Source organism: Panthera uncia, chromosome A2 (genome assembly GCF_023721935.1).
Source record: "Panthera uncia isolate 11264 chromosome A2, Puncia_PCG_1.0, whole genome shotgun sequence".
NCBI classification, from domain to species: domain Eukaryota; kingdom Metazoa; phylum Chordata; class Mammalia; order Carnivora; family Felidae; genus Panthera; species Panthera uncia.
Window position 1 is genome coordinate 87,508,201 of NC_064816.1, and position 25,006 is coordinate 87,533,206.

The 25,006-nt window shown below is 40.9% G+C and overlaps 1 protein-coding gene across 2 annotated transcripts in view; it reads right to left on the reverse strand.

Annotated features, from left to right (window-relative positions):
* Positions 1-209: 209 nt before the first annotated feature.
* ABCB1 (ATP binding cassette subfamily B member 1) overlaps positions 210-25,006 on the reverse strand; it is a 112,954-nt gene continuing 88,157 nt past the window's right edge. For both annotated transcript variants that reach the window (XM_049641376.1, XM_049641377.1), the window contains exons 22-28: positions 22,986-23,086; positions 21,606-21,746; positions 18,208-18,364; positions 17,512-17,709; positions 5,232-5,438; positions 2,004-2,150; positions 210-812 (exon numbers count right to left, since the gene is read on the reverse strand). In XM_049641376.1, coding sequence (XP_049497333.1) covers positions 609-812; positions 2,004-2,150; positions 5,232-5,438; positions 17,512-17,709; positions 18,208-18,364; positions 21,606-21,746; positions 22,986-23,086 — 1,155 coding nt within the window. In that variant the 3' untranslated portion in view covers positions 210-608. The remainder of the gene's footprint in view (positions 813-2,003; positions 2,151-5,231; positions 5,439-17,511; positions 17,710-18,207; positions 18,365-21,605; positions 21,747-22,985; positions 23,087-25,006) is intronic.

A 25,006-nucleotide genomic window follows, 5' to 3' on the forward strand; every position in this document is an offset into this window, starting at 1 on the left:
CAAGCCCACAAAGCATGAAAGCAGATGGTTCTGTAGGACCCAGTGTGAATAGACACGTATAATAGGGATTATTTACACTATTTAACATTCTCACAATTAATGGGAGTTTTTAAAAGAAGTCTTTTTTTTTTTTTCAAATGCAGACATAATCTTCAATATTCCAATTGGGAGATGATCATTTACAAGCATTTCAGACAAGATGACTGTGCTCATACAAAAGTTTAGTTTTATTATAGCACTTTACGCAAACATTCAGCACTTTTTGCCACTTCTATTATCTTTCAGCAAGGCAGTAAGTTACAAATAAGAAAATATAAACAAAAATTACACTATTTATTAACAAAATCTACTTTGAATTATTCTACAAATTTTTATAATGCAATTAACACCAGTGTTTTATTCCTTTCAATAATATTTCTTTCGATTCCTTTAATGATAAAGCCTGAGGGCTCTGAACTTGGTGGAATGATCTTCAGCTGTGGAAGGAAATGTTAAATAGATAATTCTACATAGCGTTTCCAGTGACGCACTCGCTTTTTTAACTTTGATTAAATGCCATATTTTAACACAAATAGAAAATATTTATATGGTCGTAAGGTCACAGTTCACTAGCGCTTTGCTCCAGCCTGGACACTGACCATGGAAAAGTAGATGCCTTTCTGAGCCAGCAGCTGTTGATGTGTGCCATGCTCCTTGACCTTGCCATTCTGAAACACCACTATTAGGTCTGCGTTCTGGATGGTGGACAGGCGGTGAGCGATCACGATGCAGGTGCGGCCTTCTCTGGCTTTGTCCAGGGCTTCTTGGACAACCTGATCAGTAACCACATACATTAATGCCGGTAAAAAAACAGTCCTCTCCTTTCTTCCTTCATAAGGCTCACTCTCTTCCAACAATAGGTCCTCCTATTTTAATAATGGTATCAGTGAAATATAACAGAATTTACAAAGCCAGGAAGCTGTCATATCAGGAGATAATCCTAGTGTGGATTAGTTCTGAGGCAGGAGTTATCTGTTTTCAAAGTTATGACAATAAATGCAGTCTGTCCGGTCATTTAAAAACGTGTACAGGTATGTCCACCCACACAACATCCTTCAAAGCCACCCTCCAGTCCAGCAATAAAGCAAATTCAGGAAGACTGAGCATAGGCTGAACTTCTGGCATTTTTAAGACAGTATATGGCTCAGAATTAACTTGTCTTTCAGATACCTGAATACTCAACTTTTTCTTAAACTGAAAATGATTACTAATATGTATCTTAAGATACCATCAGCTTTTGCACGGTATTAACCTCCTGCTTTTTTATATAGTTGCTGAGGAGATGCCACCAGTAGAAATAGGAAATTGGCTTCCTGACACAGCTTCGTAGGTCAATACAGAGATCCAGGGCTGCTTTTTGGAGCCTAAGTGCTATAAGACTGATTTCCCCTACTTCATCTTGTTCTCTTGAATAACAGCCACAGAAAGTGTTTAAATTCTGCTGACAGCAGACATAAATAACAATCAACGTATCTGGGCTGAATTTTGTTCTCTACTGTGGAAGACAGAAGCATAAATGTAAAACATTTTTTTTAAATTTTTTTTTCAATCTTTATTTTTGAGGGAGAGAGAGAGAGAGAGAGAGATAGAGAGAGATAGAGAGAGATAGAGAGAGAGAGAGAGAGAGAGAACTCTAGCAGGGGAGGGGCAGAGAGACAGGGAGACACAGAATGTGAAGCAGGCTCCAGGCTCTGAGCTGTCAGCACAGAGCCCGACCCGGGGCTCAAACTCAGGAACTGCGAGATCATGACCTGAGCCCAAGTCGGACACTTAACGACTGAGCCACCCAGGTTCCCCTTAAAATTTTTTTTTTTCAATCTTTATTTTTGACAGAGAGAGAGAGAGAGAGAGAGAGAGAGAGAGAGAGAGACAGAGTGCGAGTGGGGGAGGGGCAGAGAGAGAGGGAGATAAATGTAAACCTTTTAAGGACAACCAATTTGAGTGCAAATGAATTAAATTCTTACCTTCTCACTTTCTGTATCCAGAGCTGATGTAGCTTCATCCAAAAGCAAAATACGAGGCTGTCTCACAAGGGCACGAGCTATTGCTATGCGCTGCTTCTGGCCACCAGAGAGCTGGGTTCCTTTGTCTCCTACTCTGGTGTTATATTTCTGTGAATAGGGTTTTGTTATTATGAAACATAGAACTGATAATTCTAAAGAAGAGTTTGCTCAGAGAAAACAGGACAACTACTACCATAAACACACACAATAAATTTAAGTTCAGAAGCTGAGAATGGGTTCATAGAGAATTAAATGACAAAAATGGAGCTCTAAACGGCAGGTTTGATCTCTCTTCTTGAAAACAGACATTTGGGTTTTAGAGGTTATGTTTTTGTGTAAACAAGCCGATAAATTTATCAGGAAGAATACTTTTATAATGTTAGTCTCTTCCAATCTTCTGATTTCATTATATTTGGGACAAAGATTGGTTTTGATGAAAGAAATCTGACTTGTACAGGCCATGCAGAAATAAATGAAGCTCATCTTACAACCAGCAGGTGGTGCTCTCTGCATTATTTTAAAGTCAGGGAGGGAAGCAATTCTTGGTTATCTGTTTTTATATCTTTTGGTATCTGTTTTTATAAACTATCTTCTAATGCTTCAATACTTTTAATGGATGGTAAGGAATTCCACTTTGATATCTAACTTTAAAAGCTAAAATCTCTAAAATTTTTTGATTTCAGAGTTCTTCCAAAGTTCTTCAGATACAGTTTCCCACAGTAGGTAATTGTCATTAACTATTCAATAGGAGGATAGGAACAGGAGTTATGAGGATATATAAGGGAGAGGAGGAACAAGAAACGACAGCATGCACAACCTAGAAAACAATACTGTGGGCTCTGATCCTGCATCCAGAATTTGACTCAACAATTCATGTTCTATACAGGATTGCCTATTTTTATTTGCTTTACCTGGTAACCCTAGTTCAATGGCACTCAGATTGAGATGTCCACGTGCAGATGGAGTCAGAGGACCCCAGGTGAGGCTCCAGCAGATGCTTTTGACCGGCTCCATCCCGGAGCTGCAGGTGCCTCAGAAGGCAGGAGCCACAGGGTACCTGGCTGACTCAATCAGTTAAGTGTTCGACTCTAGACTTCCATTCAGGTCACATCACACAGTTCGTGGGGTCAAGCTCTACATCAGGCTCTGTGCTGACAATGAGGAGCCTGCTTGGGATTCTCTCTCTCTCTCTCTCTCTCTCTCTGCCCCTCCCCCACTCACACTCTCTCAAAAATAATTAAACATTAAGAAAAAAAGGTGGCAGGAGCAATGAAGTGTGTCCCATGTGAGTGCAGGCATTCTCAAGTTGTACTGAGCCAATATGGATCTTGTTGAAGCAGGCAAAGGCAGGGCCGTCACCCTGAAGGAAGCTGGTAACCAGACTAGCTTCTTGCAGGGTGAGGAATTCCTAGTAGGAAACACTCAGGTAAAGAAGTGGGTTCTTGGGCAGAAAAAATAAGACTTAAGGAGTTCTGCCTTCTGTTTGTGCATCTAGACACTGAGGGAAAGAATCATGACCCCTATAGGTGTGTGCTCTGTGTGCGAGAGCCCAGGAGCCCAGAAAGGTTGGGTTCCTCTGGTAGACAGATAATGAATGCCAGAGGACAAGGTATGTTTAATAAGCTAGTTAGTATTTACTCTCTGTGTTTGTCTTTGTTAACCACTAGCCCAGTGGCTCTCAAAGTGCAACCTGGTAACTGGGCCATTAAAACACACGTTGCTAAACTGTACCTCCAAAGTTTCTGATGCAGCAGCTCTAATATGATGGTCAATGCCCATACTTTAGAACATACTTAATGACAGATCACTAGTAAAGGGGGTTGAAGCTATATCTTTCAAGTTTTCTAGCCTTGGGAAGGACCAATTATCCACAGCTGGGCGAGAAGGTTAAAAGGAGGGAAGAGGGGGAGCCTGGGTGGCTCAGTTGGTTGAGCGTCTGACTTTGGCTCAGGTCATGATCTAGTGGTTCATGAGTTCAAGCCTCTTGTCGGGCTCTGGGCTAACAGCTCAGGGCTTGGAGCCTGCTTCAGATCCCCCCCCCCCACTCTCTCAAGAATAGATAAACATTTAAAAAAAATTTTTTTTAATTAAAAAAAGGAGGGTAGAGGGACAATTCCTCCGGAGGTCTATGATGTGGTGGCAGAAGTTATTGGAAGAAGAGCTTCAGGTAAAGGAAACCTTGGGAAACAGAGCCAGCTGTTTTTGCCACCCTTCTGCATAAGGAGATTGCCTTCTGCTGGTTTGAGGCTACTGAGCTTTATTTTTAGGGGTGCTTCCTAATAAGAAAACTAGTAATAATGGGAGGGGGTATAGATATACCAGATCAAGGTGACTTCAAAACGCAGAACCTGGGGCACCTGGGTGGCTCAGTCAGTTAAGCGTCTGACTCTTGGTTTCAGCTCAGGTCATGATCTCAGGGTTCATGGGATCGAGCCCCACACTGGGTTCTTTGCTGACAGCACAGAGCCTGCTTGGGATTCTGTCTCCTTCTCTTTCTGCCCCTCCCCTGCTCTCTCTCTCTCTTAAAAAAATAAAATAAATAAATAAACATTAAAAAAAAAAAAAACAACGCAGGACCTAAGGGGCTTAAGGTAATGCAAGAGGTTCCTTTTATCTAACTTCCCAGGAAGAATTTAGAGGGCATCCACAGACAACAGCCCTGGGAGCCCCAAAGAAGGTTTCAATAATCAACCCTATAAGCAGAGACTGGGACCCATGAAATGTGCAATGGTGAGAGATTACATGTTACAACATCCACTCCAAGGGCTCAGCTCTTTTCAGGGAGAGCCTTCTTTCTGACATGGGCTCAGTTCTCCAGCCTGGCCCAACTCCACCCAGGTAGGTTTGCAGCTTGGGGGAGAGCAGCAAGGAGGCAGACGGAAGGAAGAAATTGGGGTAGAGGGGCTTGTGCCTGCTCCTGCAAGCCCTATGCTTAGTCTCAGAGGGAAAGGCCTGCCCCAGATATGCACTGTTCAGTCAGGCTTGCTCACAGGGAGAGCTAGTTGGGTAATCAGGCAAACATAATAGCAAATGGGGATACAAAGTGTGGGTAGATGTTGTGTACAGGTGGGTGTGTATTTTGGTTGCTCACTTCTCTTCACCTTTGGGAAACCAGGCCTATAGAAATCAAACTGTGGGTCAGGGAGGCTGCCACAGGCTCCTGGGCTCCTAATCTGGAGAAAGACTTACATCAGGCAGTGTCTCAATGAAGGGGTGGATGTTGGCCTCCTTGGCCGCGCGCACAATCTCTTCTTGTGACACCACCCGGCTGTTGTCTCCGTAAGCAATGTTCTCACCAATGCTGCAGTCGAACAGGATGGGCTCCTGGGACACGATGCCCATGTGTGCTCGGAGCCACTGGACATTCAGGTGCTTTATCTCTTTGCCATCAATTAGCTGAAAATGAGAGTTCACAGAAAACTTCAGGACCAGCACATTTTTAACTTAGCAAAATCAGTATTGTTATTTCATACATTAAAATTGCCAAGTTACCGTGGGACACCGTTTTTGTTGCTGAGTTTGGACCATCAAAATTAACTAAACGAGATCATGGCTGTATGTTCTGATGAACTGCCATGTTTCTTCTGTTTTAACCCTGGTTTCCGATACATGAATGTGGTAGGCGGGATAATGCCTGCCCTCCAAGATACCCACGTTCTAACCCACGAAACCACTGAATGTTAGATCACATGGCAAAAGGGAATTAAGGTGTAAGGTTGCTCATCAGGTGATCTCAATATGAGAAGATGATCTGGGATTATCCAGATGGGTCCAAAGTAATCATGAGAGTCTTTGAGCAAGAGGGAGGCAGGACAGTATCAGAGTGATGCAATATGACAAACACTCAAGTTGTCATTGTTGGCTTTAATATCGAGGAAGGGGCCAGGAGCTAGAAAAAGTAAGAAAAGAGTCCCTTTAAGCCTCCAGAAGGAACACAGCCCCAGTAACACTTTGATTTCAGCCTGGTGAAATCCATTTTAGACATCCGACTTCCAGAATTTGTAAGGTAATAAGTTTATGTTGTTTTATGCCACTGAATTTACTGGCACCCTCATTCTTATCAATCAATTTTTCACCAGAAATGTAGCTGAGATTAAACTGGAAGTAAGTAACTACTGTGAGCACTCAATAGGTTTTGAGGTCAGGTTTCTAAGAATCAGGTTTTGGTAGAATGGGATGCAGCAGTTAAATGGAATAGAAGTGTGTGTGGGAGGTGGCTGCTGTATCTGTAAGTAGTTGTTGATCTTGGGGAAATGAATTAATTTCTCTGACCATTTTGTTGTGGGTAAGACAGGTATTATGATAATAATTCCTATACTCATAAAACTAAGGACATGAGATTATGTCTGGACCTTATTCAGCACAGTGCTGGGCACTGAGTAAGTGCTCAAAGATTGTCAGAAACTGGTAACTCTGTGCCACTGTCACTGAACACTGTCATAGCCACTGTGTCACTATCTATCCATACAGTGGATGGACAGAGTCCTGGAGGGGGTGGGGGATGAAAGGGTGGACAGACATCTACAATGCTGAGCCAATGGAGTAAGAAGGAGAAGCTATCTCTTCTCTAAGTGACCTGGCTCCCTGGGTTGCTCTGCAGAAGCCTGGAGATCTACTTTGCAAGAGAACTCTGGTATTCAGGTGAGAGAGCTATTCATCCCCTCTGAAGAAGACATCAGTGACTCAGCTTCAAGCTCTGCTCAGAGTGATGGTGACTATATCCTGAGCTGTATATGCTCTTGGGTCCCATGTGCCTGGCTTGGTGCCCCTAGGAGACAGCTGGCCAGGGGTAGGGTGCAATCTTTGCTGCAGGAACACGGCTTCTGGTTGTTAAGCTGGCACGTGTGGGGATAGAAACAAAGCCATGACCTTGTTAGTAACAAGCCCAGTTGCCATGGAGACTATTCCAGCATCTGTGTTCCAGGCTTTCTTACAGTGTTAAGTGAAGGTGGGAAGTAGAAGGTGGAGAGAGGCAATAAAGACTATACAAGGATGTGGCAAAACAGCAGGTCTTGTTAGATCGAACACTGTACTTGAGAAATGGAAATTTCAGGAAACAAGGAGTGGTTTAATTTTTTTTCCAAGCTTATGCTCCTGGGAAGGAAACGGACATTGCCTAACTAATATAATTAGACAAATGTGAATGATCCCATCACGTTTTAATGAGTTTCCCTATCACACTGAATACAGTAACACTCTTGGCTCTCTTCATCCCCACATGATACACTGGAATTAGAAACTACTTAAAACCTGTTTCTGTAGAGAAAACATTTAGAAATCTAAAGATAAAAGAGATCAGTGCAGAGGTTATTTGGCTGAGGCATGGGTGAAGGTCTAAGGGAAGACCAAGGAACTCTGGGGAATCAGTGAACACTGTTCAAAAGACACTGGCCTAAATAAAAACTTAATGAGGAAAGTAAACACAATGGTAATAATGAGATCAAGCCAGATTAAAATGACTAGCTATCTCTATTCCAGACTGTTCAATGTACTGCTTTCATCAGCACAATCAAATATGTGTTATTCTGCTATATATGTTTAACTCTGAAATCACGATTACAGATAAATTATTGAGCACTGGCTATATTATAGGTCCTGTGATAAGCTTGTCTCATGCATTCTCTTGTTTAAACTTCACAACATCCCTTGTGAGGTAGGCGTGGTTTTAGTCTCCATTTTACAGATTCAAAAAAAAAGCCAAGTGATACGCATGAGATCACACAATAACCAGAGGAGCTAGGATTGAATGTGTATACACTACAGGTTCGGTTTTGGTAACACAGTGTCTTATAATTGAAAGATTCCTTCTGTCCTCCTTCTAAGAGGAATATCCCATGTTAGCCCCGGCACCTACCCGCTAATACCCAGACTAGGACAACAGGCTTCTGACAACAGTGCATGGCATGGACTAGAGAAGGGAAAAGAAAAGGCTGGGCAAGACTCAGACCACAAGCAATTTTACAGTGAAGCTAATGAAGTTCAGCTTCAAGGATCCTAATCTGCAGGTAATTGCTGGGAGCTGAACCGTGTTCTGGGAGGGGGCAAGGTGGGGGAACAGCGGAAGGCCAGGCTGCAGTTAGGAATCTTCCAGGTGAATATTTATGATAACCTGTCTAAAGAGAAAAGGGACCTGAATCTTTAAGGTTTCGATATTTTGTTGTGATTTGTTTTATTAGAAGTAAATATTCACTTTTATACCTAATTTTGCATTCATAACTTTGCATTCTTTTATGGAGAGTCCCTAAAAATGTAGAACCTTCATGCCCCAAAAAACCTGGAACCTCCCCTCTGTACAATTTGGTGGCTTCATTTTGCAAGAGTCTCCAAAATTTAACCTACACCTTTCAAATTTATGAGCTCAGTGGCTCTCAAATGATGGTTGGCACCAGAATCACCTGGGAAAATTGTAAAAATTAATGGACCAGATCCTGACCTACTGGAATGAGCCAGGGTGTTCTTTAGTAGTTCTGTAAACCATTCTGATGGTTTGAGAACCACAGCTCAGGTCACTGTTTCTCAAAGTATAATTCAAGGCCCACTGATGGTCATGAGGATTTCCTGACCTCAGGGTCACATCCTTCCTTAAGTTCTTATAATCAATCATGCTCAGATCCACACACATTTTTACATGGCAACAAGAGCTACTTACTCGTAACCTACTGAGTTATTAAGGGTTACTAATTAATGGTCATTAACAAAACGGCACATGGACTCGTGTGTCTTGAGGACACTTCCACTATGAAGTCTGGCTTCTATGCAAAACTTGGCAGTACTTCAAAGCTCTAGCACAAATGTACAGGAGCAGATAATAGTGTTCCTTAAATAGGTAAGAACACTTGGTTTTCCTTGCATTGTCAGTGTTGTCTTGAGATGGTTATTGTCCGAGGCCCTCAGCATTCATTTCCATATTCCTCTGTACTACCTTTCTAGATAGGAAGGGCCAGAAGGCCAAAAACTATTTCTGAGACTCCCTTTTGGCTCTGGAAGTAATGGAGGTTATGCCAGTGAGATGCACTGTGCAAAATCTGTAAGGTATAGGCTCTCTTTAGCAGCAACAACTTTTACAGTAGAGAGGCCATGACATTTTTGTTCTTCCTAAATGGGTTATAATTTGAAAGTTTAAGGATCAGATCTTTCATTAAATCTGCTACTACGGCCCAAATAGGCTATATGGATATATGGACATTAGAGGAAATCACCTATCAATGTAGCTCACATTATCTCTTGCATCAAATGACATCTTGACTGCTCACCCCCTCAGCCTCATTCAATGGCTCTGTTTATCTCTTAAGAAACAGCTCTAGGTGGAGGGGCCAATATGGTAGAGAAGTAGGGAGATCCATACTTCCTGCGTCTCTCAAACAAAGAAGGGTTGAAGCCAAAGGACTCTGAACCCCAAAAGTCTGGAAGAAAAGAGACTGAGTCTAACAGGGAGACATCAGGACAACCAGACGGTCCATAGGTGGGTGACTGTGAACGGCAGGACATAAAACGGGCCGTGTAGGCATGGAGGAGAAGGATCCCCTTCTGCAGAGAGACAAAGGGAAAAGAAAGAGTGTCTCGGGAAGCATAGGACTGTATGTGAACGAGAGAAAAACCTCTGACAGGGACGGAGAGGGATCCCATCTCTAACTGCAGGGCTTTCTCCAGATTGGGGCTGGCTGCCCTATTCGTGCACTTGGGGAAAAGGGGAGCCACCCCCGGGTTCAGTGGTAGATTAGGGGCACAGTCCACAATAGGAGAAAGTGGTCACCTCCCTGAAGTGCTGCTGCACGGGACAAAACCAGCTGGGACCACATATCAGCATAGAGAAGCGCTTCCCCAGTGCCAAGGCGCACAGAGCACAAGTTTAAATCCCAGCCAAGTGCCGGGGCATGGGAGTCGATGGAGCGAGACAGACTGCCCCATCTGCACCAGCAGCACAGTGAGGACGACTCCAACAGAGTGATTTGGGACACTAGGTGTGTGAAGAAGAGACTGGGGGGGGGTTGCCATTTTTCTCCCCACCACCACCAAGGCAGGGCCTCAGGGATCAGTCCTCAGGGCCCACAGTGGAGGCGGACCTGCCTACACCAAACCATGTCCCTCCATCCCAGGTAACTGTGTGTCTACTGGAGTGGGATAGACACTGAGGAACCAGATGGCCCCCTCCTCCAGACCAGCACTGCTGAATTGCCTGGATTAATTCTAGGACAATTCTTGTGACTCAGTATATTCTTCCTTCCTTTTCTCCTTCTTATTTCTTCCCTCCTCTAGGCTGGATATTCCAGTTGTTGGTTTGTTTAAGCAGACATACTTAATCCATTCCCCTGATACATGTTCTACACCTCCTTCTTTACTTTCTGTTCTCTCTCTCTGGAATAATCAAGCCGTATAGTTTCTCTGTCTGGGTAACTTTATCTTCCTTTCTTTTTCCCTCCTCCTTCTTTATTTTCCTTTCTCTCTCTCTGGATTAAGCTGTTTAGTCTCTCTGCCTGGTCAATGTTTATTGTTTTCTCCCTCCCCCCCCCCCCACCAACCCCAGTCATTTCTCTCTTTGTATATGCTCTTCCATCAGCTCTACCCTGTTCTTTACTTATAGCTGGTGTTTCTGGTTTTTCGCTTTTGCATTGTTTGTTTGTTTGTTTTATTTGTCTCATGTTTGTGTGTTTTTGTTTCCTGTTTGTCTGTTTGTTTTCCTTTCTAGGGCTACTTCAAGGAACAAATCAAAGCACACCTGGTGGAGGGTCCAAAAGATCATTACAAGTAGGGAAATAAAATTACCAAAGTCACAACAACAGAGAACAAGTAACACTCCCCAAAAAACACCTCCTGAAGGGCCAGGCCCTGGACAGTGTATGACCCCCTTTAATATAGCAGTGCTCACAGGTGCAGAGCACATAACAAGCTTTTAAAACTCATAAGGGACAGAAAACTAGCCAAAATGATGAAACAGACGAATTCTCCTCAAAAGAAATTCCAGGAAGAAGGGACAGCTAAAGAATTGATCAAAACAGATATAAACAATGTAACTGAACAAGAATTTAGAATAATAGTCATAAGACTAATCACTGGGCTTCAAAAAAGCATAGAAGACAGCAGAGAATTTATTGCTGCAGAGATCAAGGAACTAAAAAATAGTCATGATGAATTAAAAATGCTATAAATTAGGTGCAAAATAAAATGGAGATGGCCACAGCATGGATTGAAGAGGGAGAGGGGAGAATAGGTGAATTAGAAGATAAAATTATGGAAAAGAGGAAGCTCAGAAAAAGAGAGATAAAATAATCCAGGATCACGAGGAGAGAATTAAAGAACTAAGTGATTCAATCAAGTGGAACAATATCAGTATCATAGGAATTCCAGAAGAAAAAGAGAGAGAGAGAAAGGGGCTGAAGGCATACTTGAACAAATCATAGCTGAGAACTTCCCCAATCTGGGGAAGGGAACAAACAGTGAAATCCAAGAGGCACAAAGAACTCCCTTCAGACTAACTTGAATCAATCTTCTGCCTGACATATGGTGAAACTGGCAAAATAAAAGGATAAAGAGAGAATTCTGAAAACAGCTAGAGATAATTGGTCTTAACATACAAAGGTAGACGCATAAGACTAGTGACAGACCTATCTAATGAAACTTGGCAGGCCAGAAAGGAATGGCAGGAAATCTTCAATGTGATGAACAGGAAAAATATGCAGCCAAGAATCCTTTATCCAGCAAGCCTGTCATTCAGAATAGAAGGAGAGAGAAGGTTTTCCCAAACAAACGAAAACTGAAGGAATTCATCACCACTAAACCAGCCCTACAAGAGGTCCTAAGGGGGACCCTGTGAGTGGAATGTTGCAAGGACCACAAAGTACCAGAAACATCATCACTACAACTATGAAACCTACAGATAACCCAATGACTCTAAACCCTTATCTTTCAATAAAAACAGTGAATGTAAAGGGACTAAATGCTCCAATCAAAAGACACAGGGATATCAGAATGGTTAAAAAGACAAGGCCTATCTATTTGCTGTCTACAAGAAACCCATTTTAGACCTGAGGACTGAAAGTGTGGGGATGGAGAACTATCATGCTACTGCAAGTCAAAAGAAAGCTGGAGTAGCCATACTTATATCAGACAAACTAGACTTCAAAGGCTGTAACAAGAGATGAAGAAGGGCATTATATGATAATTACAACATCTATCCATCAGGGAGGCCTAACAATTATAAATGTCTATGCTCCGAATTCAGAAGCACCCAAATATAGAAAACAATCACAAACATGGCCAATCTTATTGGTAACAAAGTGGTAATTGCAAGGGACTTTAATATTGCACTTACATCAATGGACAGATCATCTAGACAGAAAATCAGTAAAGAAACAAGGGCCCCGAATGATACACTGGACCAGATGGACTTGACAGATATATTTAGAACTCTACATCCTAAAGCAGCAGAATATACTTTCTTCTCGAGTGCACATGGAACATTCTCCAAGACAGATCACATACTGGGTCATAAATAGCCCTCAATAAATATAAAAGAATTGAGACCATACCATGCACACTTTCAGATCACAATGCTATGAAACTTGAGATAAACCACAGGAAAAAGTCTGGAAAACCTCCAAAATCATGAAGGGTAAAGAACATCCTACTAAAGAATGAATTGGTCAGTCAGGTAATTAGAGAAGAAATTTAAAAATATATGGAAACAAATGAAAAAAGAAAACACAACAATCCAAAACCTTTGGGATGTGCCAAAGGCAGTCCTAAGAGGAAAATACATTGCAATCCAGTCCTATCTCAAGAAATAAGAAAAATCCCAAATACAGAATCTAATAGCACACCTAAAGGAACTAGAAGCAGAACAGCAAAGACACCCCAAGCTCAGCAGAAGATGAGAAATAAGAAAGATCAGAGCAGAAATAAACAATATAGAATAAACAAAAACAAAACAAACAACAACAACAAAAAACCAAACCATAGAACAGATCAATGAAACCAAGAGTCAGTTTTTTGAAGAAATAAACAAAATTCATAAAACTCTAGCCAGGCTTCTCAAAAAGAAAAGAGAGAGGACCCAAATAGATAAAATCATGAATGAAAATGGACTTATTACAACCAACCCTCAGAAGTATAAGCAATTATCAGGGAATACTATGAAAAACTATATGCCAACAAACTGGACAATCTGGAAGAAAGGGACAAATTCCTAAACACCCACACACTAGCAAAACTCAAACAGGAAGAGATAGAAAACTGGAACAGACCCATAACCAGCAAAGAAATTGAACTGGTTATCAAAAATCTCCCAACAAATAAGAGTCGTGGACCAGATGGCTTCCCTGGGGCATTCTACCAGACATTTAAAGCAGAGTTAATACCTATCCTTATCAAGTTCTTCCAGAAAATAGAGATGGAAGGAAAACTTCTGGACTCATTCTATGAAGCCAGCATTACTTTGATTCCCAAACCAGACAGAGACCCAGCAAAAAAAGAAAACTACAGGCCAATATCCCTGGTGAGTATGGATGCAAAAATTCTCAAGAAGATACTAGCAAATCGAGTTCAACAGCATATAAAAAGAATTATTCACCATGATCAAGTGGGATTCATTCCTGGCCTGCAAGGCTGGTTCAATATTTGCAAATCAATCAATGTGATACATCACATTAATAAAAGAAACGGTAAGAACCTTAGGATCTTGTCAATAGATGCAGAAAAAGAACGTGACAAAATACAGCATCCTCTCTTCACAAAAACTCTTAAGAAACTAGGGGTAGAAGGATCATACCTTGAGATCATAAAAGCCATATATGAAAGACCCAACGCTAATATCATCCTCAATGGGGAAAAACTGAGAGCTTTCCCCCTGAGATCAGGAACACGACAGGATGTCCACTCTTACCACTGTTGTTTAACACAGTGTTGGAAGTCCTAGCATCAGCAATCAGACAACAAAATGAAATAAAAGGCATCCAAATTGGCAAAGATGAAGTCAAAGTTTCACTTTTCGCAGACAACGTGATACTCTACATGGCAAACCTGACAGACTCCACCAAAAGCCTGCTAGAACAGATACATGAACTCAGCAAAGTTGCAGGGTACAAAATCAATGTACAGAAATCAGTTGCATTTTTATACACCAATAATGAAGCAACAGAAAGAGAAATAAAGAAACTGATCCCAATTACAATCTCACCAGGAACCATAAAACACCTAGGAATAAACCTAACCAAAGATGTAAAAGATATGTATGCTGAAAACTATAGAAAGAGCTTATGAAGGAAGCTAAAGAAGACACAAAGAAATGGAAAAACATTCCATGCTCATGGATTGGAAGAATAAATATTGTTAAAATGTCAATACTACCCAAGGCAATCTACACATTCAACGTAATCCCAATCAAAACTGCACCAGCATTCTTCTCAAAGCTAGAACAAGCAATCCAAAAATTTGTATGGAGCCATAAAAGACCCCGAATAGCCAAAGTAATTTTGAAGAAGGCCAAAGCAGGAGGCATCACAATCCCAGACTTCAGCCTCTACTACAAAGCTGTAATCATCAAGACAGCATGGTATTGGCACAAAAACAGACAAATAGACCAATGGAATAGAATACAGAACCCAGAATTGGACCCACAAATGTATGACCAACTGATCTTTGACAAAGCAGGAAAGAGTATCTAATGGAAAAAAGACAGTCTCTTTAACAAATGGTGCTGGGAGAACTGGATGGCGACATGCAGAAGAATGAAACTAGATCACTTTCTTACACCATACACAAAAATAAACTCAAAATGGATGAAAGACCTGAATGTGAGACAGGAAACCATTAAAGCCCTAGAGGAGAAAGCAGGCAACAACCTCTTTCACCTCAGCCGCAGCAATTTCTTACTCGACAGATCTCCTAAGGCAAGGGAATTAAAAGCAAAAATGAACTACTGGGACCTCATCAAGACAAAAAGCTTCTACACTGCAAAGAAAACAATCAACAAACCTAAAAGGCAACCGATGGTATGGAAGAAGATATTTGCAAATGACATATCAGATAAGGGGCTAGTATCCAAAATCTATAAAGAACTCACCAAACTCCACACCAGTGAAGAAATGGGCAGAAAACATGAACAGACACTTCCAAAGATGACACGCAGATGGCCAACAGACACATGAAACAATGCTCAACATCACTCACCATCAGGGAAATACAAATCAAAGCCACATTGAGGTACCACCTCATGCCGGTCAGAGTAGCTAAAATGAACAAATTGGGAGACTATAGATGCTGGCGAGGATGTGGAGAAATGGGAACCCTCTTGCACTGTTGGTGGGAATGCAAACTGGTGCAGCTGCTCTGGGAAACAGTGTGGAAGTACCTCAAAAAATTAAAAATAGATCTACCCTATGACCCAGCAATAGCACTGCTAGGAATTTACCCAAGGGATACAGGAGTGCTGATGCATAGGGGCACTTGTACCCCAATGTTTATAGCAGGACTTTCAACAATAGCCAAAGTATGGAAAGAGCCCAAACGTCCATCAATTGATGAATGGATAAAGAAGATGTGGTTTATATATACAATGGAATACTACTTGGCAATGAGAAAGAATGAAATCTGGCCATTTGCAGCAACGTGAATGGAAATGGAGGGTATTATGCTAAGTGAAATAAGTCAGGCAGAGAAAGACAGATACCATATGTGTTCACCCTTAGGTGGATCCTGAGAAACTTAACAGAAACCCATGGGGGAGAGGAAGGGAAAAAAAAGGAGTTACCAACAGAGAGGGAGGGAGGGAGGCAAACCACAAGAGACTCTTAAATACAGAGAACAAACTGAGGATTGATGGAGGGTGGGGGAGAGGAGAAAGTGGGTGATGGGCAGGGAGGAGGGCACTTGTTGGGATGAGCACTGGGTGTTATATGGAAACCAATTCAACAATAAATTATATTAAAAAATTGATGGCAATGTTTAAAAAAATATGCTCTAGGTCTATCTTCTTTTATATAACTCATGGAAGTATATGCCTCACCTCTTCAGTGAAATTCTTTGAGTACAGACATTATCACCTGTAATTTATTAGAGCTCAACATTTAATATACTGCTTACTCAACATCTGTTAAAGACCATAATCTTTCCTGAGAGCTAACATTTCCTCCTAATTGCTTCATTTCTCTCTTCCTTTAGAGCCCTTTGTTCAAATTTCAACCACAAAACTGAAGCATAAAGTCAGAATTCACAGAAAATATACAACAAGAAAGTAAAATAGAGGATAAAGCTTATGTCGCTGTTAAAAAACAGACTGAGTAGAATACAATAAAAATATTTATGAGTAAGTCATAAATAAAAATATTTATGACTATAGGTTAAAAGTTTCATTTCTACCTCACTCATTAATCCAAGTGTGGCCCATATGGAGCTGGGGCATCAGTTTGACTGTATGGAACAGGTGTCCATTCTGTTTCGTCAGCGCCCATGCCTTTCCAGTTGTTAAATATTTTTATTATCACCTGTGAGTATGACTAGTAACTAACTAAAACTTCTTGCTATAAACTCTATTCCTTCCTAGTCTGATTCTTTTCCTGTTCTGCACTGTAGTCACACTGCTCCCTTCACGACTTCTATCTCCTCCCCAGTACCCAAGATAGTCCCTGACAGGCACTGAGTAAATGTTTACTGAATGCTGAATGAACAAATCTGACCCTTCATTTGTTCTTTTAGTTCAGGGAAGAAAAAGGAATCCTTCTATATTCTTTATCTGCTTCCCAAATTCATTGATTCCACTTTTTAGAAGCTATTTCAATACCCTCTCTCAATGATTGTATCTCATCCTCAGCCATAAAAATGCTTAAGATTTCCCCCTGCTACACCTCTTCCCTGGCCTCTGCTTCCCCCCTCACGCTACTGCTCTTACTGCCTTTCTTTCACCTTTAATCTTCTAGACGATCTGCATTCAGTCTCCACTTCCCTTTCCAGCCATCCCTCAGCCATGCTAAACTGTTTCCCCACCAATACCTCACTAAGAATACTTTAAAATCTCGTAAGTAGCCCATTAAATTGCCAAATCACATCCTGTCATTTCAGTCTTCATCTTACTCTACCTGTCCACAGCATCTGTCATTGTTGACTACCTTCAACTTCTCAAAACATTCCCTATCCCTGGCACCCACCTTACTTGTCTCTCTTAGCATCCCTCCCACTCCTGTATCTTTCTGGCTACTTAAATTTTTGCTGGATCCTCTCATGAAAACAGAAATGTAACCGAAGGAAGGAAGGGAGATGGATGATAAAAAGGCTGCTCACAAAGGAGGGTAGAGGGGCAATTTGAGACAGAGGCTGGGGCAGCAGACACAGCTTGGAGATGGTATCTAGGATGTCAGACTTTAAGTGAGGCTGTTGTTTAAAGACTGGAAAAACTGGAGCTCATAGTCAGGAATTAAACATATCCAGGCATTCCAATGATTAAACACTTAAAATGAGATGAATAAAAAGGTGTGCTCACCACTGTTCCGGCCATTGGGTCGTAGAACCGCTCAAGGAGCTGGACCACCGTGCTCTTCCCGCAGCCACTGCTGCCCACCAGGGCCAGCGTCTGGCCCTTTTTCACCTCCAGGCTCAGCCCTTGAAGCACTGGGATATCTGGTCGAGTGGGATAGTTGAACATGACTTCATTAAATGTCACATTTCCTTCCAACGTGTTCTAAAATCAGAACAGTAACAATAGAGATGATTATTGCAATCCTGAAAACGCATTGTATAGCAACCCCCCTCTATCACCAGGTGTCAGAAGATGGCAAACTTGTATTACAATTAGGCTGCATTTGTAACTGCCAGAATGTAATAAGTAAAATCTAAGAGAGTCAGTGTTTGTACAGCATGTATTGTTAATACAATACAAATGTGATAACTCAAATCTGTTCTCCAAGAATAGAGTACCTAACCTACATATAATAAAATCCGATTAACAGAATCTGCTCATAAATTGGGTGGTATTTCCATCTCCCTGCAGCCTTGTTTTACAAAAGTACTGAATGTTAACATACATTATTAGCATTTATTAAAATGACCTCATGATCTAGAAAGTTCCATTTTATTACCTGCGAATAAAAAACCCCCACAGATTTTATTAAATTTCCTCTTAGAGTACTTTCACTCATTAGTTAGGAATGAAAACATATCATCAAAACTTCAAACTCACGGGCATTAAGCCTTCTGTGCTATAGCTGTCGATCAGAGGGATTTTTTCAATGATCATGATGACGTGGGCAGCTGATACTTTGGCTTTGGCATAGTCAGGAGCAAATGAACTGACCTGCCCCACTGCCATGGCACCGAAGACAATAGCTGAGAATACCCTGCAAAAACAAAGACAAAGCATGAGCGGAGTTATGGCTATAATGCTAGACAACTGACAGTTCTACAATAGAGAATACTGCCTCAAACAATGTAAAACACAAATTAAAAACATAAAATAAGTCAACACTTCCCCTTATAAGTTCGTATCAGTTTAACAGATTGTAAAAGGGCCCCCTTTTTCAACTGTCTCTGTATCCTCACCTTCTTGTAATGGGACTTTGCAGCTCCTCCATTTAAGAAGTGGAATCTGTATTCCTACCCTTTGAATCTGAGTTGGCCTGTGACTTGCTTTGGCCAACAGGATGTGGTGGAAGTGACTTCTGCCAGTTCTAAGCTTATGACTCAGGGGGCTTTGTGTGCTTTTCTCTCTCTCTCTCTGCCACCACCACAAGCCCAGCTAGCATCTGGAGGACAAGGCACAGATGGAAGAAAGCTGTGGGGACGCCAGCCAACCAGCTTGTCATGCCCTACACACACAAGCGAGCCTACTTGCGATCTGCTATGTCCATCCTAGACCAGCAAAACTGCCCAGCTGACCCACAGACTTGTGGGCAAACATGAACGTTTATTATTGTGTGGCACTGAGGGTTAGTGGTTGGTTGTTATGTAGCATGATTGTGGCAATCAATAGCGGATACAGGCATTTGTGACATCGTGGATGGACCTTGTAGGCATTATGCTAAGTGGAAGAAGTCAGATTGAAAAAGACAAATACTGTATGATTTCACTCATGTGGAATTTAAAAATACAGATGAACAAACAAGCAAACAAAAGCAGAATCAGACCTATAAATGAGAGAACAAACTGATGGTGGCCAGAGGGGAATGGGTGAGCAAAATGGGTGAAGGGGAGCAGGAGACACAGGCTTCTAGTTATGGAATGAATGTCACAATAATAAAAGGTGCAGCAGAAGGAATCCAGCCAATGATATTATAATAGCCTTGGATGGTAACAGATGGCAGCTGAACTTGCAGAGCACAGCATAAAGTATACAGAAGTAGAATCAGTATGTTGCACACCTGAAACTAATGTGACATTGTATGTCAACTATTAAAAAAATAACAGATCCAGGCATTGGTGCTGAAATTACACCAGATGCTTAGAAAACGTGTGAGCTGTACAGCAAAGAGTGAGTTCCTTATAGAGACAGGTAGCATGCTGCACTCAGGATGCACTCATATTCTTAACCTATGACATCAAAATCATAGCAGCTTAAAGCTGGGAAAGACTCCACAGGATATCGAGTCCAGTGCTCAATGTTTGTTTCCTGGGCACTTCTCCTAAGTTGGCCTCCATTCTTTGTTTTAGGAAGTAGCAAGTTTGATTAAGTTTGTTGTTCAGAAGTTCTTCTTCACATGGAAGAAAAATGTACATCCTTTTGCATAATATAGCCCTTACTGGAACATTTTTTAAAAGGCCCTGTGTTTCTTTGATGACTCCTGTCTTTCTCAACACTCCAGCTGCCCTCCTCTGGACACATTTCTCAACATGTTTTTTGGTTTTTTTTTTACCTTTATTTTTTTCTTTCCAAGTTTCTATTTAAATTCCAGGTAGTTAACATACACTATACTATTAGTTTAGGTGTAGAATTCAGTGATTCATCACTTACATATAACACCCAGTGCTCACCACAAGTGCCCTCCTTAATACCCATCACCTATTTCATCCATCGCCCCGCCCACGTCCCCTCTGGTCACCATCAGTGTGTTCTCTACAGTTAAGAGTCTGCTTCTTGGTTTTTCTCTATTTATTTCTCCCCCTGTGTTCATCTGTTTTGTTTCTTAAATTCCACATGAATGAAATCATATGGCATTTGTCTTTCTCTAACTGACTTCTGTCGCTTAGCATAATACTCTCTAGCTCCATCCACATCATTGCAAATGGAAAGATTTCATTCTTTTTGATGGCTGAGTAATATTCTGTCGTGTACATATACTACTTCTTCTTTATCCAATCATCAGTCAAAGGACACTTGGGCTGTTTCCACAATTCGGCTATTTCAACATATCTTCTTAAACAGTGGGCCTGGAACTAACAGAATACTTGGGAACCCTCCTGGAAGAATACTGTGAGCCTTTCATATCCTCTCCTCTGAACTCTAAATAAATCATACAAATGGCTGAGTAATCTCAGGTTTGTCATCATTTACCCCTGGGAGATCTTTTAAAAAATGGACTGCCCTTCAGACAAGTCTCCCTTTTCCTTTACTTGGAAGATTGATTTTCCCAATCTAACAGGGACAGTTTCCCAACTGTCAGCAACTTTCACCAATTCAATGCCTTACCTTGAAGTAAAGCAATGTATCAAATAGTTATCTAATCGAAGACCCTATGCCAATGATGCTTGGTTTTGGTCTTTTGGTCCAAGTCATAAATAGCTTCTGTATATCATTTGTCAGACAGACATATTAAGTGGAAATTTTAAATCTTCTGTTGGGGTCGTCCTGAGCAAACTATAATGCACACACATGCCAATGTTTCAACAGAATGGAAATATTACACTAACGCCTTATATCAGACAAGCTTAGGTGATTCTGGTTTAAATGAAAAACTGTATTACCACTATTTATGATATGCTATCAAAGGGCAGAATCTCGCCCACCACCAAATCTAGACACTCAGAAAGACTATATCTACTTTTTCATTACTTAACTGCATATTTGAGTACTTGGGGGTACAATTAAGTTCGGGTCTGTCTTCTCCTGAGATAGAATTTTCTGCATTCACAGCAATGGGGCAGAAATCCCAATGTAGCCTTTCCTTTGTCATTTCTGAATTTCTTTAGCTCTTACCTTCTAACTGCTCTTCTTTTATCAAGGAAAGCAAATGTATCCTAGACTCCCCCAGGGCTTGCAGAACTCAGTGTTCTACACCTGCTCTTTAGTTGCCTTTGTTCAGAGAGTTCTTTAAAAGGAGCTAGACACTTGGCTCCGAGTTTGGCTTCTTCTCAAATGCCAAAACCTCCTAGAACCCCTTCAGTGAATCACGACCCCATTGAGCTACAGATTCAGAAGGTCAAAGGTATGAGTCAGCACTGGGGAGGGGGGAAGTCACTGATTCCCTAAATGAAAATGGGGTCCCTCAGGGATCATACACAGAGACTCAAGAGGCAAATGCCACCTTCTGAATCACCAAAATCTCTTCACAAAGCTTCACAGTAAGGTTTTCTACTCAGACATGAAGCATGTTCACCTCAGTTCTATTTCTAGAGTTCAACTGTAAATATTAACCTGATACTTACAAGAGAACATCTTGAAAGTCCATGAACTCATGTGCCACCAAGTAGGCACCAAACCGGAAACAACCAGCATAGGAAAAGTACATCATTGCCTGGGTGATGGAAAATGAGATTCCAAAGATGTGTGCTTTCCTCAAAGAGTTTCTGAAAAGGAGACGTTAAGAAACTCACTTGACTTTCATTTCTCAGTCCTTAAAACATAACCTTTGATAGATCAGCGGTGGGGTACGGCAGACAAAAATGGGTTCAATTTCCAAAAAAGTTAAGTTTGGTCCTCATTTTCCCACTTGTGAACATTCAGGAAACTTCCTGATGGAGTATTAACTGCACCTCAAAGTACTGAAGTAAAGTTAAAATAAGCCAAGGAAAACATGAAGAGGGGTTAATAAATGGAAGTTCTTTCCCTTTCCCCCCACTTTTGGACACATAAGATATATGCACTCTATGGTAAATATTCATTCAACACAAATTTATCGAAAACCTACAAGCTTCAGGAACCATGCTGGGTGATACAGAAGAATCAGTCATGTTCTTGCCCTTGGGGTCCAGGAGTCAAGTTGACTATAATTATTCAGTGAAGGAACCTTATGAATAACATGTTAGGGGAAGAAAGGAAGAAGCACAACTCTCTGGAGGAGTTAGAGAAGACTTCACAAAGGCATTAACATTGGTGGATTTTCTGAGCCATGTGAATTGGGTGATGTGGAGGTAAGGGCAGGCTGGTGAGTGGGCAGCCTCTGGGCCTCCAAGCCCTGCTTCAACCAGGTCAACTCCATTTCTATCTGTTTCATATATTGGGATTTCAAATGAAAACATTTTCAGGAAAAAAACTCTACTATTTTTTTTAACCTTTGAAAACTCATCGATAAGGTCCAGCTCTCTCCATTTACCATACAAGAAACTGAGACTCAGAGAGGCTGGGCTTACATTTTTGAACCCTCGCTGGAGGAGTTCATTAGCTTCCTTTAATACAGAAATTCTCCACTAGAGAAGTGTCAAAAGAGGAAGGAAAGGCATACTCAAGAAGCACCACCCCTCAGGTCCCACAGATAGCTCAAATTTCATGTTCCATAGAGAACTCATTCCCAATGAGAGCAAATAACAGGGCCATTACCCCAACCTGGCATCAGAGTCATTCTCTATCCTCTCTCCCTCTGCTTCCCATCACTTATCTACTCTTACAGGTTCTATCTCAGACAGGTCAGGGTCTTGTGATTTCTGTCCTGGATAACTATAAGTGGTTCCCTTTGGTTCCCATTTGGTTCCCTTCTAGTAGCTTCTCCACTTGTTCCCTACATTCTGGCCAAAGTAATCCTTCTGAAAACAAATCTGATGATTGAAAAACCTCCCCACACTCCCCTCCCACTCTTCAATGGTTATTACCTGTATGGTACCTGCAAACTCTGTGCATACATATATTCAAACTTCTGCTCTCGAGTCAAAGAGACAACAGTTCGGAAGTTTTCGATTGCTTCAGTAGCAATCTGTCACAGAGAGCCCCCAGTCACAGAGGCAAAAAAAAAAAAAAGTTGCAATTAGTGTGAATTCCATAAAAGAGATTAATAAAATTAATTTTATTGTTACATATTACTTATTTATTATCACCTATGATCTTCTTCACTATGAGAAAGGATAGTAATTTATAAAATCAAATTTTAGATCTGGCAGGAAGATTGGCTAATTCAGTGTTTTTATAGAAAGAGAAGCTAAGGCTTAAACAGATGAGACACTTATCTAAAGCCAAAATTACAGAGGCAAGGTTAACCTGAGAACTCAGTATTTTATGTCTAGTGTAGTGCTCTTTCTTCTATGACGGTCACGTTTTAGGTTTATTGTTATTTTACATAAATTTCAAATGTGATGTTTATATTTTCTCTTTATAATAACCATTCATGAAAATTAAAGAGTATTTGGAAAATACTGAAAAAATAAAGGTTTTTTAAAAAAAGCTACATATAGGTGTATTTTATATATTAGCTTACCTGTTTTTTTTCCTAAGCATATACATACTTAACAAAATTGGGACCAAATTTTCTATTTGGCTTTACATCACTTTTTACGTTAAAAAATATCAAGAGCATTTTCCAAGATCATGACATATACATTAATAATGGGATGTTTAATGGGCCACTTAATATCCCAGCCAGTTAAACATTCCTTTATTGTTGAACAAGGTTTTCCATTCTCTATTAAAAAATTCTGTGATAAACATCCTTACACATAAACATTTTTCCATATTAAGTTACTTTCTTGGGAGAGGTTCTTAGAGTGAAATTACAAGGCCAAAGGGAACTAATTTTTAAGGAACATGGCACACATTATCAATTTGTTTTCCACAAACTTTCTATCATTCGGTTATTTTTTAATTGCATGTAACTTCCAATTAGTCTATGTGATTAGGATAAATACATCCTTTTGGAGTCTGCATAAAGGTCTGTGGAAAACATGAAAGATTCCAGTATATAAAATGAGATTTCAGCCATGGGACCTTGAAATATCTCTGTCTCATTCTCCTCATCAGTAAAATGAAGGGGGTGGACAACTGTGAGATCATGACCTGAGCCAAAATCAAGAGTGGGGATGCTCAACTGACTGAGCCACCCAGGCACCCAGCGGTGAGAGAACTTCTAATGTGAGAAGAGTAAATAGCATTGAGTTTCCCTCAGAAGCCAGTGTGCACTAAATAATTTTGGAGAAAGCATAATACACATATTTCTAGAGAGAGGAAAAAAAACTCCTCCTCACACTTCTCTTCTTTCCTCAAATAAACTGAAGTTTGGTTATGGATTTTACTTCTGAAAAGGAAAAAGCATCTATGTTACTAAGATGTTCGCTAGTCAGTAATAATGTGACAGAAATCTAAGGAGCACACAACACAGACAGAGGTTATGCATAGGCTGACACCACACGGCCTTGCTCTTGAACACTAGGCCTGCTCTGTCCCTTTAAGGGCAAACCAACAGACATGGTCTTGGTCCCCATGGAGCTTATGTCTTAGGAGGAAAGACAGAACATTAATCAATAAACAAAGAAATAGTAAAAAAACAAACATAAAAAAAACATCAGGTACTGAGAAGTGTCGTGAATTAATTCCAGTGCAGGAAAGGCCCCTCTGAAGAGGTAATAATGGTGAGACTTGAGTAACATAAAGGAACCAGACATTGGAAGATCACAGGGAGCCAGCTTGGAATGTTCTAGGAAATGAAAGAAGGCCCCGAGGCCAGAAGAGGGTGAGCATGGGAGAGAGCAGTACAAGATGAATTCACAGAAGTTGTCAAGGGAGCTGGGTCATGCAGAGTTTTATAAACCAGGGTAAAAGGTTGCTCTTATTCTAACTGTGATCAGAAGCGATTGGAGGGTTTTAAGTTGGGGTTAGCATGATCTCATTTATGTTTGTAAGACAT